Genomic DNA, 15859 nt, shown 5'->3' with positions numbered 1-15859 from the left:
TTACGAATGATTCTAAAAAAAGAGCATAATTGTTATGAAATGGAGTAAGCTATTAAAGTTACAAGTTTTCGTTCCATACTGATTTGCATTAATAAAATTATATTTTCCAAAAAGTAAATGATCGCTCCGAGGCGATATCACTGAATCCAACAGATCTCAAAACAAAAACGGCAAAAGAAACTCGAAATGATACAAAACAAGGCGAATTAAAAGAAAATTACAGGCGGCCGGCAATCGTAGCGTTTACAATAAACACATAATTGTACGGTCAGTGCACCAATGGCATATACGATTGGGCGAAATAATTGTCTGCAATTTAGTGGATAAATCGCAGCTTGTCGCTTGCATAAGCGTCGTATAATATATATTATTTTAAAACAATTACTATGGAACGGAAGTTAGTGACTGGTACTCTTTAATCTATTTAGTTTTATTGGAACTCAATTTATTTATTTTACATTATAATTTGGCAAATATACATTTTATAAAGCTACCCTTAATGTCAATACGCGTTACAAGAAACGCCTGTAGGAGATACAAGCTATTATCATCAACACAAGTCACGTGCGAAGTACAATCAATAACAGTAATACACAATAGCCGGCAAAATGTGGACTGCCAATAACTTGAGTCAACAAGACGAACCAGACAGTGTTACCTGATCCAAGACTATTAATGTCCATACATTAAATGCTGTGTGACAAAACATTTATTTGGTATTGAATTCGCAATTTTTTTTTAAAATTAACTTACAAACGCACGCTTAAGTATTAACATTATTTTAAAATAAGAATTTAATTTTATTTCATTACACTAATATTTACATAATGCAATTTAAGTTAACGATATTTACTTAGTGATAAATTACTTAATTAAGCTAAAAGACCAATTTTCTACAAAATCGGGGAAAAACTTATCTTAGTTGCAACACCGTCAGACTTATGTGTTTGCCATAAACTCTTTCATTTGGCTCGGACGAGCCTTATGAACAATAAAACGTTGAGGGCTGGAGATTTGGACTGTAATAAAATATTTGCCCTAGCACGCGCTAATCCGCGTCCCTCACTTACGACGGCAATTTGAGAAGTTATAGGTTGAAGAAAAGCGACGTCTTGTACACGACTCGGAATGAAACATCACTGTAATGTAATTTCACTTTACCCTCAGTAATAAAGTAATATTTTTAAGGAAGTCTTGGTCTGAATCGTTGCGTAAACATTATAAAATAAAGGAACGGATGTTAGTAACTATTAAAAATACTGGTACATGATAAATTTGTAAATGATCGAGTTAACATTACTTCAACAGTTCTAAGAGTAATATTCGTAAATGTAGTTTGTTCTTGTGAACATAATGTTCCTCAAAGAATATATATCTAAAATATTTTTAAGGAGAAAAAAATAATGACAGCCTTTTTCAGACAGACATATTTTATCAAAATATAACATTATTTTAATTTCTGTCCTACTTTAATTATACACCGAATACAATACTTTTTAAAAACTAAATTTAATTGACTAACCTAAATCTCGTTAACGGATTATAGTTCTTATGGAAGACACTAGTATACAACTTTAACGCAATTCGAGGCTATTTCTACGAGCGGAATAAAACTTCTCCCTCTGTAGCGTGAAAGAGGGTCAGAGTTAATTACTCGTAAATTGACCGGGATACAGTTTTATCCCGGATAAATATATGGGCCGGGATTAGTATGTGTCATATTTGTTATTATGTGAGTTTTAGTGATGGAAGATTCTTATGAGTTCTTAGGGTGTTTTATGCGATGTATTTATACAAGATATATTTCCATTTCAAAATAAAAACAAAGTTAGTGATATTTGTATGTCTCGCTATTATTACAATTCCATTTAATGTTATGACTCAATGCCTGTCGAAATATCAAGATTCATTCGGGATCTTGTTTTGGTATTGTTACAAGTTATTCAGACTTACAAATAAGTAATGGGTATTGCAAAGAATGACGTAAGTTCCGACTTTCAATCGAATCGACCTAGAACTTGTTGAGAGCTACTCATCCGTAAACTTTTACAAAGGAGACTACTCCATTGTAACACAAGTATCAAAGATACGAAATCGAAGTATATTTTATTAATATCTATGCACAAAAGAGGGATTATATCCGTGGTTAATAACAGCTGCTGCTACCGAATTATCAAATTGTACATTTTTTACATCTATTTTTGATATCTGTTAATATTAAATGTTACTGTCACTTTTTGTATAACAATTGTTTTTTTTGGCTTTAAGAGTTATTTAGTTGACTCTTTAACATACAATAATAAATAACTACATGAGTTTAAAATAAAGATGGCTGTCATAATTTTTAAAAAGAAATATCGTTCCAAACTTTGGCACACCACCAAATCTTAAGAAATCTAGATAAATAATTTGCACGTTGATCAATTTTTGTCTTTATCTCGATAAGAAATAATAACGTCATACGACCGGTTTTACTTAACGCATAATTGTGTCACTAGAACTTGATTGAGTTTTTATGATAATCGATTCGTCATTTCTTTGAAAAAATAGCAATATAGTCGCATTATACAATTTATATCAAGGAGATCATCAATAAAGGGAAGTATATAGTATCGAGGAAGCTGAGAAAATTGAGGCGGAGAAACGAAGAAACAGAAAATGATGGAAGGCGAAGGAATAGTTGGGGACTAGAAAGTAGATATATCTATAAATAGTTTAATCAATAATAGACTATGGACTTATCTCGTCTCAATAAATATTCTCATTTTTTCTCACATCTAATACCAAGTTCTTATTCCTTTTCTGTACTGAGGACCATGTAATATAGACTTCCATAAAATTTTGTTATTCTTAAAAACATTTTGTTTACAAAACACCTTCTTTAATTACTAAATCAAAATTATAATTTTATGTATCGTTGAACTTCTTCGCCACATATTGCAGGTACTGATTATAAACAATCATTTTCGATTGTCAAATTTATCTGCATCGATATCTCTGACAGGCTGTTAGGCAGTTGCTCGGATGAATTAATACAGTGTTATTACTGTCGCTGAGCGGATACAAACGCACTGAGTTACGACATAACCTATAATTTCATTTTAACTTGATCGATTTTGGTTTATTAATGCCACGAGTAAAATAGTTTTAGCTATTAGACTTGGTTTTGTTATTAACAAGGGGTTATATGTTTGAATTCACTTTGGGTAAAATTTTCATTCAATATTTATGCTGTAAATTATTGTCTTATTACTATGACTAGATGCGAAGGTGTTTTGAACAGACAGAAATAGAAAACCTATTTTGATATAGATATTACGGGTAATTATATGTAGGTGCCGCTATAGCTATTAACTGACCTATACTTATGGACTAAAATACTTACATTCACAATATGTTGGTTTCGTTACAAAAAAATAACCACAATGTGGACCGATAAGGTGGCGCTGTGGTTGGGTTGGTTCTTTAAAACGGAATTATATTCACATATTTGTGGACGAAGTTCTTACGTTGATTTAACTTCAGTTTTAAACCAAAATTAGACAAAAGATCTCATAATGAATTTTAGATTTTTTTATCTTGTAAATATTTTTTACAAGAGGATTAGTTACAATAATAATACCAGTTATTTTTTAATATTTGTTTTATAAATCACAGTAAACATATTTTTTAAGATTTCAATTATCTTACAGAATGTAAAAATTTAATAAAAAACACGAACAATCATGAATTAAAAGTTTACCGGCGCCGACATTCAAAATACGCCGGTATTGTTAATTAAAAGAAATTCCATCGTTATGCTTTTACTCGAGCAAAAAACAAAATGAATGCGCCATGATGACTGCGAGGTGTGAGTAATGCCGTAAGTGGATGGCAAAACAGCATTTTAATTGTAAACCTCGTTCCACACCACAAACAAAACGATGGGAATTAAACAGTTTATTGCTAATGTTAGTATGGAAATAGGTTGCGCTGATGTTCGTAATGACGGGCAAGAAATGTTTATTGCTACTGCGGAAAAAAACTGATTCTACTTCTCAGGAACAGTTATAGACAAAAGAAATTATTTATAACCACATTAGATTTATTGGAATAGAATATCGTAATTGTATTTTTTTAAAGAAACGATTGTCTCCGTTAATTTTGGTGTCAAAAAAAATTAACCGATACGGCTCATCACTCATTTCACGTTATTGAGCGTCGATATTGGAATGGTACTGAAATAAAATATAATACTTATATGGTTGCAAAATTGTTATATGAACTTGGAAGGAAAATTAAATTGCATATTAGTAGTTAAGTGGAATAGTGTTGTTTTGTACATAAAGTTGTATTAAACAAGAACTGTTTGTTGTACATAATATAGCAGAGCCGTTAGCAAATCACTTGGAATAACATGTGAATCTAAGATTTGTATATATCTACTCCTTCTTGGACAGGCTATAGATACCTTGTTGAGATAGAAATAAATCAAACGATCATCAATCAAAAAGATCATCAGGCAACATAGTATGGATTGACTGATAACTCTGGACAAAGTTTAGTATTTTTACACATTAAACGTAGGAAAGATTAATTTTCTAAACATTTTTTTTCCTTTGAAAAAAAAAGTGTTATAACTTATTTAAACCCCTATTTAAAAATATTATCTTTAATCTGTCTTATTTAGATAGTGAGGAGTTTAATTAAAAAAAAAAAAATTGCTATGGGTTAAAATAAATGTATGTATGTATGTATGCATAGAAATACAATTTTTTTTTTTTATAATTTATGTTATATCATTTATTATGATTTAAATGTCTATATTTTCACTGTAGATACTAACTGTCATTTATATTGCAGAATATAATATATTTTAATGGATATGTTCATTAAATGATTACTTACTTTTTAAAATAAAAATTTATTTTAAACCAATTTTCTACAACTATTTCAAAATTGGACAATCAAGTTTGAAAAGGTGAGTAAGACAGTGTAATTACAGTTACAAAATGTCTTTTATAGCACGTATAATTACCAACATTTGTGATATGATGAATGATTAGTATTTTTCAAAGCACCAATATATAGATAGTGGTGGCTTAGTACTGGTGGTCCATTTGACAGCCCACCTACCTGTCAGACTTAAAAAATAAACTAGCTGTACTCGAATAGAATCACAGTAATCGCATATTTTACCGTTGTATTTATCTCCGTGGATCACTAATGGCTTCAGTGGCTAGCTATCATCATCTAAGAGCAGGACTTATCAAAAATGGCACCAAGAATTTTTGGCCTCTACGATTACCTTTTTCAAAGAAAGTAAAAGCTAAATTATTAGATATATATTTAACTATTTATATTCTGCTATAGTTCATTTTGATTATGCATCAAAGTTTATGCAACCGTAATCATACCATCAAACTATTTTCACAGGAACCGAAGCAACAAACTCACACAACTACTCATTTTGCTACTTAGTCGATGCATTCAACTAACTTGTATAATTCTCAATAATTACATACGAACTAGTATTGCGTTTGAATATTTCACACGAATGAACTCCTCCCGCGACATTGCTCGTGTTGAAATCGAATTAATTATATTATTTTGAATTTGTTTAATCATTTTTTTTTTTTATAAAGTTTAGTCCATATCGCTCTCTTTTCATACTTTATCGCTGTATTTTTTGTGCTTGCAAGTTGAAAAAGTATTAATATCGAGTCTCGTACACACTCTTAGAAGGTTAGGATTACAAGGTACTCTGTAAATTTTTTCGAATGTCGAATCGTTAACTATACATCCACTACAATCAGGAAATATTAGCATTATAAAGATTTTCAAAAATGTGTGTGTTTGGACTGGTACATCAAGACACTTTGATACTTATAGTGTACCTATACCATTTGCAACGCTCTCTCTAGTCTTTGGTCGAAACACCTGTGTTCCACCTCACTTCGGCGTTTAATTGTCTCCGCGGTTATTGTTACTGTTTCCTTATCCATCTGTAATTTGTTTGATTGCTTGCAATTGCCACTTAATGTTTTAATCATTAAAGTGTTGAATTCCTACAATTGTACGATGCGCAGCATTATGTGTGTGGGGATAAAATGTAATTACATTAACTTTCAATTGTAGTTCGTTGAGTAAATTGGTTATTAACAATACGATAAATGTTACATTGCGTGAGAGGTTTTTTTGAAAAATATTTGCAAGACTGCTAATTGTATGTAAATTATTACTCAAGTTATTGCGGATACGTACTTATATATAATTAAAGAAAACATGACATTATTATTGCAGTTGTTTAAGAGTGAGAGTTTTTGTATTAAATAGTTTCCTTTTCCATAGAGATTTAAGCTTATAATACCACGCTGTTTCGATACGGCTTGATAAATAAACATGTGATAGTATTTTCATCTAACACATGTAGATTCCTTCGCTGCTAAGCGGGAGATGAAATGTAATAATTAAAAAGAACGTAGAAATACAGTGGCGCCTGTTAGGCTTTGAATCCACAACGTTCAGTCAAGATTTCCATGTTATTATTAATGACAATTATGTTATTGTGTATAACTCGTTACAATCACGGCACACAATCAAGAACAAAGGCGTTAACAGACAACGCTCGCAAATTGACTGATCCGTCATATCCCTCTCCCTTAACATAAACAGGCAAATCCTTACTTAATTTCAGTCGCAGAATTCAATCAGAATGTAAAGCTTTATACCCCTACGTAATGTTATAATGCCTTACATTATCCCCCCGTTTATATAACATCCGAATCGAAGCGACATCGTACGAAACCTTTAATTATTATCAACACATCATTTTCATACCAGTTTCCCTAATAATAGGGCTGTCACAGAATAATTATGAAACATAAATACGTCTGTATTCATATATATAACCAAGTTATTACCGTTTTAATTTTTTATACTTCATACTTATATAGTCGTCGAAATGAATGTAATTCCGAAAATTGTAAACGAATTATTTTAATGTTACAAATTTAAATTTTTTTTAATAAGGATTTCTAATCTGGTCGATTGTCTTTTCATGTCTAAATTTTATCTTCATGAAATGGTAGGCAGGTTTTGATAAAACTAATCATGTTGTTGCCATAACACATACTCGAAATTAAAATTAAGCGAGATGAAATAAGCATCAATTTTGATTTATCACCAAAAGATAAACATCAACCCTTTCATGGACGCACGTGGGCCGACGTCCCTTCCACGCATTTCATATTCCTATTTCCATTCCGTTCAACCTTCCTAGGAGGATTATATTCTGCCTCGGATATTTTCGTATCCTATTATTTCACGGGGTGAAAATGGGCCACCCGCCACCTCACTCACTCATTTAAACATTGACATTTATCTGACGAACCGAGTGTATGTATGTGTTAATAAATCTACGTATGTGTGTCTTAGCTCCAAGACATTTAATCAGTGTGTGGGTTTCATCAACTACAAACCACTGTCAATGACTCGTCAAAATAATATTGGTTAAATATGGGCTCGTGTTATGATAAAATATAGATTAAATTTACAAATATAGAGTACATATTGTTGTTATAGTATATATATTTTTGTATCATCATTATTATTAAAGATGTATTTAAACCACAGAATTTAGAATTTTAAAATTGTACGTAGAACGGGAACAATAAAAAAATACACAAAACAATGCTATCGAACTTATGAGAGCGTTTCGAATTGCAAATTTAGGGAAAAAAGCGAACAAACTGCACTCAAAGTCAAATGCGGCAGTGCGCGATAAGCAAGTGTCGCTTATGCAAGATCACGAATGTAATTGCTCCCTTGTCTGGCACGACACTTCAAGCCGGAGCGAGACGGAACTCACACAACTCGCAGGTACAAACGAGATGAAAGACAAAATAATCAACAAAGGTCTAAGCGACAAAAATGATTGATTGCCAGCCGTCTTGCGCTGAGCTCTATTTAATCACTTTATTCCCTTTTCTCCGTTTGTGTTGGGATAATTTTGTATTTGTGTAATTTGTATATGAAATGAGGAGCACGCCACCCGAGAAGCGGGGCTTTATATCCGGCGCCTATCCGGACTATCTAGAGACCCAATTCGATGTTATCACATGTCAGGCTATCACTTGCTTTGATTTATATTATAAGTCGGATATTTAACGTCTTGATTGTAATTGCATGTGATTATTATTATTTTATTTCTTGGAATTCTAGTAACATCGGAGAATTGTAAGGTATGATGATGTTTTCCTAAATAGTTTATCCATACATTATATCGTGTACTTACCACTCATGTGTCCGTTTTCATAAGGTGAGTAATCCCCGTTCTCAAGTCGGTGCTTCTTGAATGGGTGCCCAGGGAACTGCGTCGCAGCAAGCGAGAGACCAACGCCCGACGCGCGCTTCGGTGGTCGACCCGGTCTGGAGCTGCGGACATAGTAGCACGTTACTGCCGTTTATGACGATGCACTTACACTAAAAATGAGTTATTACAAGTTTAAATTGAAGTGTAATAAAATCAAGAGTTCTGAATTCACATAGAAAATATTTTTCAAACCAATATCAGCGGGTCTAGACAAGTTAAATTTCGCTTTTAGGAAACACAGAGACATAAAGAAATTACATTAGTGTTAAATACCTTGAGACCAAAGGTATATGAATATACGAATGATAGAAATCACTTCGACTTCAATCAAACGCTTTAGTCTAAGCCCGCAGGATTGGAACTCGCAATTTTTGATTCGATATTCAAATTTAAAATAACAATTAACCAATTAATTCATTTTAAACTAGATTACATTGTTTATATTTCTTAGAAGGATGCTAATATTATACGTATGTAGGTAGGGCTTTGTGCAAGCCCGTCTGGGTAGGTACCACCCACTCATCAGTTATTCTACCGCCAAACAACAGTACTCAGTATTGTTGTGTTCCGGTCTGAAGGGTGAGTGAGCCAGTGTAACTACAGGCACAAGGGACATAACATCTTAGTTCCCAAGGTTGGTGGCACTTTGACGATGTAAGGAATAGTTAATAATTCTTACAGCGTTAATGTCTATGGGCGATGGTGACCACTTACCATCAGATGGCCCATATGCTCGTCCGCCAACCTATACCATAAAAAAAAAATAAAAAAAAACGTATATAGCTAATCAAATTAGATAAAAATCACTACCCAAGTGTTGTATACGCATACTTACGATTTATTTTCTGTGAGGATATATTAAAAATTATGTGTTGCGACTTGCTTTATTATAAAATTACATCCTATAATTGTTCATCCTCACTTTGTAATGAAAACGTCAAAAATAAAACAAATCTAAATTTTAAACCAATTTAAACTTAGTATTAAATTGACGTTTGGGTATCTTAAAGACAAAATTTTTGGGCAGGGGTTTTTGTACACATACTAACAGGTGAAGCGAAGTAAAAGCTTGTACAATGTGCAGTTTTAACGAACTACATGTAATTATGCAACATTGATAGTGCAATACAGAATAAATGAAAGCAAGAACTCCCATCTCAAATCCTATGACACTAAAGTTCTAAAGTTCCCCATACAATATACATTGTACGTAATTCCTCTATTGCGTTTCTTTTTATTGAAAGGCGTTTAATATTCTTTTATAATTACTGTAATAATATTCTTTAAAATATATATTGCCAAAATAAATTTATAAATAAACTAAAACATTACTGACTGTCCCAAGAAAAACGTAATACGTTTAAGAAGTTATAGATAATAAAATGGTTTAATTTTTACCAGAACCAAAAAAATAATATTATAAAGTGTTTTTTTTTAACAAAGATAAATTTGCTAGCATTAATTAATTTATTTTTGTTTAATTAGCTGACTAGATTATTGGTAATTGAACGTTATAATTCGCGTAAGTAATTCGTTTAATAACATCTTCAAAAATAACACGATCTTAGTATAACTATCGCTAGCATCGTCTTCTTATAAATTTTTCTTCTATATCTAATATATGTTTTATAAATAGTGTTTCTAATGTTATGTTTAAATGAATTTTTTTTAGTTTACCTTTCTTAATCTTAATTTTTACTATCTATTGTATAATACCTCAGTACCGATACCTGTGATTTAAAAGACCATTGTAAGCTATACGGAAAACATTACTAACATTTCATTTCCATTAATTATCAGAAAAGTTTTATAATAATTACCCTATAAATACGTATCATGTGACCAATAAAAAGTGTCTAAAATAATTAATTAATAACAATTAAAACGAAACGGGGCGGTATCTAAGTCTCCTTGTGCAAGTTTCTTTACTGGATTTATATAATAAATCATGTTCTCGCGTGAGGGTAGATCCAGATTTATTTTTATTTATTTCACTCCCCTAAGATTTAATACCGTAAGACATCGTCCGCAGTTTCCACAATTTCACGCTTATTGTTTTCCCATCCGTGATTTATGGTCAAGTAATAGTGTACAGTATATTCTTGGCCGCAATAAACTTTGTCACCTAAATCTTTACCCTTAAGCCTATTACATTCGACAAAATATAAACCTGCGAGTTAAATGTAATCAACGAGTTACGGTGTATTTTATATTAATATAATTATTTATACAGTAGTATTCTTAGACTATTACTATCCGAAAGAAGATAATATGTATTTTCTCAATTTATTTTAAGAATAATAATAGTGGATACCCATTTTACGCTTTTTAATTAGCTTGCCCCTTATTTTATTTACTCAGAGTAGATGCACAATGTATGAATTCGGTAATTTTTACATCTGGTCGTCTGCCTGACGAAAATCTGCTTTTGCTGGTAGTTACATTCCCCGCTACCAGGCTGGTGGTTGAGGTACCGAAATGATAGATACGCTTAACAAAACTTCCATTAGTCTACACCCACAAGTTGAGATTGGGTGGCAATATCTGTCGGGACCACACTGATCTACTTTTTTATAATTATACATTATGCATCTATTAATTTATAATCTTATAGTCTCAGGAGTTAGTATCAAATATGTCAGTATCAAATATATCAGTATCAAAAATCCAGCTAATTTTTCACTATAAAGTTAATCTGGTGCAATTAAACTAAGTACTTGACTAAATTAAATAAAACTTATTGTCTGTACTTCTAGCCTCAGTCTTCACTCATCTTTTAACGCAATGATAAAATATTTACTTAAAGCAATTCTTAAGGCAGATGGTTGGGGATCACGTGAACTTTTACCGAAGATTGTCGGTTCAAGCTTGGAAAGCAGCACTGCATTATGTGAATAATTTTTTTTAATAATAATTTAACTCGTAATATGCGGTGAAGGAAAACACAGTGAAAGATGCATGTATTGGATCAAAAGGCTGATTATGATAATGTGACTAACTGTTTAAAACGTTCGATAAGGAATTATTATAGAAATAATCTAATCGGTCTCTCCAAAGTTACTATCTCTATATATCTAATTTAATTAAATTTATTTTGAATTTCTAAATAAAGAATTGCTTAAATGGAATCAATATCAAAACGATCCGCTATATCACCAGGCTTTGCAATTGCAGAGGTATACTACAACCGTCTCATATCGTCGGACAAGTTCGACAATTATCGAGGGAGCGATGCTGTTATCATAGTATCGGCTTACGCAGAAACTGACTCTCGCCTATTTATTTTTATGTCAGCAACCGTCATTATGAGATACTCCATTAGCTCGGATTGTGGTATCTCGTTTTCGGTAGGTGGGGCGATTCGGTAACATGACGATTTTGTTTCGGTGCGACATTTTGATAAAGGATATCATCATCTATATCTCATAAGCACTATGTCGCTACGACAAATATATAATATTAACAAATAACTTATAATATATTGAAATATTTAAAAATACCTCTGTCATAATATAATACGTTTAATAATTAAACTAAAAGTATGAAAGAAACCAGGCATGATATTTAGAACAATAAATTTTACTCATGCCTCAATAAAAAGTCTTTCCGGTGGTCGCACATCGACAGATGTATACCAAAATAGCGACAATAAATTGGAAAATGACGCGCACAAAAATTGTAACTAATTTATTTTTAACACCTTACTCCAGTAATGCTGGAAGCGTAAAAATCAAACAAAACGATGACTACCACGTAATCGAATATTGGGTTTCAAGGTGCTACGGTTCACTTGGCCGTAGTACATTTTTTTATTGATTATTGATATTTTTAGTTTCACAACAGTTTTCGTATATACCTGACAATTTATTAACATACTTTAGTACAACTGATATTATCTAAACATTTAATTTTAGGTACAACTGAAACAAATGTAAAAAAAGTAAATACGACGCTTCTAAAACATAATAAGAAAATAGCCGTTTATGTATTTATATTATTTTATATTTATATCTAATAACAAACGTTCGGGAGCGCAAAATCAAACAAAACACAAAGCGACGAAATCGAATATTGAAAGTGTCGAGGGACAGAGATAAGGAACGCGTGCCCCTTGCCGCCACTTAGACCACACCGTAATCTGAACACCAAAGCTCACTCCGATAAACTGCCATTAAAAAGCGTTCGATTTATTACTCAACGATTTCCGAACGATTTATATGGCCGTGCAAAGTGCAGAACATTATCGACTTATGTCAATGTATAGCTGATATAATTCAGGATCGTTTACTTAAGGATGCACTGGTTCAAGAATTAACCTTATTCGCTTTACGATTGATTAATATGAAAAAAAAAAGTTTTGATAAATAATAAAAAATAAATCGATTTTTATAAATTGATTTATAATAAGTTTTCATACTCATTGACCACGCCCATAGTTCATAGAACAGATTCTAAATTGTGTACCAAGCTACTTAGATTCGTACTGTCAATTATCCTTCGAGAATAAATCGAATGTCACATAATCGATTAAAAAACTACAAGTGCTACTAGTTTATATCTATTTAATTAAATTATTTTATCTATTTAGTCTTGCTGTTTTCAAAAGATTTCGTCAAACAAAAACATTTAAAATAACTGACATTTATTTTCATATGGATTATTACATACAATAAGATAAAAGTAAAATGATAATTAGTCAAACTATAATATTTGTATGGAAAATTTCTTAAGAGAATATAAAAAATCTTCAGTTTTCCGTTTAAGCGATGTACACAAGAAACGCCAACAATCTCTCCGTGTGCTATGACGTAATAAACGTGTAACGCCTTTTATCCATTAAGAGAATAGTATCTGAATTATTTATATAAGCCTGATATAGTCTAATACGGAAAAAGTAGATTAAATGAGTCAAAAGACAAATATTTGATAATTTTATCAACATTTGCAGAAATCAAACAGCAAAGCATACGTATTTATAAGCTATACTTTTTCCGATCAACCCTACCCCATGCCCCAGTGAAACTAACACCGCGGATAGTTTTGCTTTTTGTTATATTTGCTTGGCAATATTCATCACTCACTACCCATGTCACTGATCAAATAGCAACCACAAAGGACTCCCCAGATATTTCTGACAGATCTACCCTTGATAGATAGGCCATTTAACAAATATACATGTTCACTATCATATATTAGTAGATACAGTATTAGTAGAAAATATATACTATGTATTGGAATTCTAAAAACAGAGCCATATTAGCGCCTCACGGTTATTAAGAGTACAAACAATCGCAGCTTCATACAAACTATGAATAGACGCGGACTCTCTGTTATTATAATCGTGTTACTATTCTCGACTCTTAGTGGACGTGTTCACACTCACTACCAATTACTAACACTAAATCATAACATTCACGTGGCGTAAACATCCTTCCCAAACAAGAGAAGTTTAAAAAAAGTAAAAAGACCAAATACAAGACGCTGACAGCCGATGGCAAGCTAATAGACATAATCTGTTTATATATTTTTTTTAGTCCCGAGCGTCCGATTTATTTACACGATACACTATAATTCGTATGGGAATGTTTATAAATATATAAAAATAATTTAGTACCATTCAGGTTAATTTAAATAATATGTATGCTGTATGTAATAAAGATTTATGTATTTCAATAGATATGGTTGATTCTTATCAACTTAATATTTATTGAATACTTATTTCGATTAGTAAATTTTTATGCTTAATTGCAATATATACATCGAAACATAACGTCATTTTTCTAACTGACAAACAAGGTATTCTGTTTAACAAATTAGCTATTTGGTTGCTGCGACTTCGTTTTAGATCCTTTATAATACGTATAATTTGTTTAATTTCCAATGTAAGTCATTCTATTGATGAGTATACCTAATATTTTCTTAATAACGAAATTGTGAATGCGGGCATAGCGTCATCACTATAACATAATTTAAGGATCTAGGATTGATGCTATCAAATGATTTCACTATCATTTTGTAATCATTTAAAACATCTAGGGATATCTTTAAACGACGTTTCCTTTTCATGATACACCTCTCTCGGAAACATCGTGGCCATATTACACTAAACAACGAAGCTCTGTCTTAAAAAATGGCTCAGGAATCGGTAGACGAGGTAAAACAAACGCACGTAATCTTATCTACGGTAAACTCAAACGCAGTAGCAGTTTGTCTTGGGTTCAGTGCAAACATGATAAATGATTTCGGTTATAAAAAGCGCTGTTCTATTTTGTAAACGAGTTCCGGTCGCGGTCGGAGCGAGAGATTCATTCCTTGATTAAATTATAATACCTATTCACCTTGAGAAGTACCTGGAGAAGAAGAGAAACGAACATTATTGATTTACCAGAAAACATTCTAATCTATGCTAGTTAACATTAGTTATGGTAAAACATTACAACCTTAGGCAACTCATATAAACAAATAAAGCGCAGACTTCACATCATTAAAAACAATGTTTTAATAAAAAGGCAAAGAAAAATTTAATTGTAACCAAAAATTAGAGGGTACATCGACAGTAACAATAAAAAATGAAAGCAAAGCCGCGTTTAAGTGTGTCGTAAAAATAAAAATTAAATAAAAAATGCTTGGGGTGAAAAAGTTTCGGAAGCGTAATTCTGCTTAGCAATTATTTCATGTTCAGATGGAGCAACGGTCTTTTAATATTACCTGTCCCTAGGCTATTAACCTTATCCAAGGACCAATTAAATATTACATTAGCATACGTAATTTTTTTCCTTAGGATTATTTCCACTCTCATTAAACAGTCGAGCATTATTCAAGTAATTTCTATGACTATTAAAAATTATACAAAACAGTGTATTTTATTCAATGTCTTATTCCAAAGAACATAATCAAACGCAATCAACATGTCATGTTATATAGATTAGTTATGTAAATGTAAAAACATTTCAGTTATTATAAACTACCTTTTTTATAATTGTATGAGTGTTATAAGTTTGTCGCGAAAACAAAACCAAACACAACACAACTACGCAGCGGTAAATTTATGTACAAGACCATGGAGTATCTCCCATTAAACACGTAATAGCTACCAAAGAGTTTTTTCATGTAGATAAAAATTATAATTAAAAACAAAAACGAACTTAACAATATGAATCTATCGATCACCGCAACGAGTAATTTCCTTTACCGAGAACTATTATATCTCATTTCATATCGTAATTTTAGATAGTCTAACAATTGTAGCGGCGTTTTATTTATTTAGTGTACAAAGAAATCATAAGTTAATAAAGCAAGTCATTGCTACAGCCAGGTAGCCGGTACGTTTCAATTTCTCGAGGCATTTTATTTACAAAACTAATTACGTTTGTCTGATGGGGTATTAAACAGCCCCGGCTGCCTTGATTCGATGACAGTTAATAAAGACATTCCGAACGAATTTAAGATCAGACTATTTCATCTCTGACTCCGTTTGATAATGAAGAAATGTTGTTATAGCTGATT

The 15859-nt window shown here is 31.7% G+C and overlaps 1 protein-coding gene across 6 annotated transcripts in view; it reads right to left on the bottom strand.

Moving 5' to 3' along the window:
* LOC124532061 (dachshund homolog 2) overlaps positions 1-15859 on the bottom strand; it is a 128322-nt gene that overhangs the window by 67116 nt on the left and 45347 nt on the right. For 4 of the 6 annotated variants that reach the window (XM_047106692.1, XM_047106693.1, XM_047106695.1 and 1 more), the window contains one exon: positions 8276-8415. In XM_047106692.1, coding sequence (XP_046962648.1) covers positions 8276-8415 — 140 coding nt within the window. Of the gene's footprint in view, positions 1-8275; positions 8416-14691; positions 14704-15859 lie in introns of all 6 variants that reach the window. The other 2 variants (XM_047106694.1, XM_047106696.1) reach the window with 2 other exon arrangements.

The sequence above is a fragment of the Vanessa cardui genome, chromosome 8, assembly GCF_905220365.1.
Source record: "Vanessa cardui chromosome 8, ilVanCard2.1, whole genome shotgun sequence".
NCBI classification, from domain to species: Eukaryota; Metazoa; Arthropoda; class Insecta; order Lepidoptera; family Nymphalidae; genus Vanessa; species Vanessa cardui.
The sequence above is the reverse complement of the archived record's forward strand: the minus strand, read 5'-3'. Positions and strand labels throughout refer to the sequence as shown.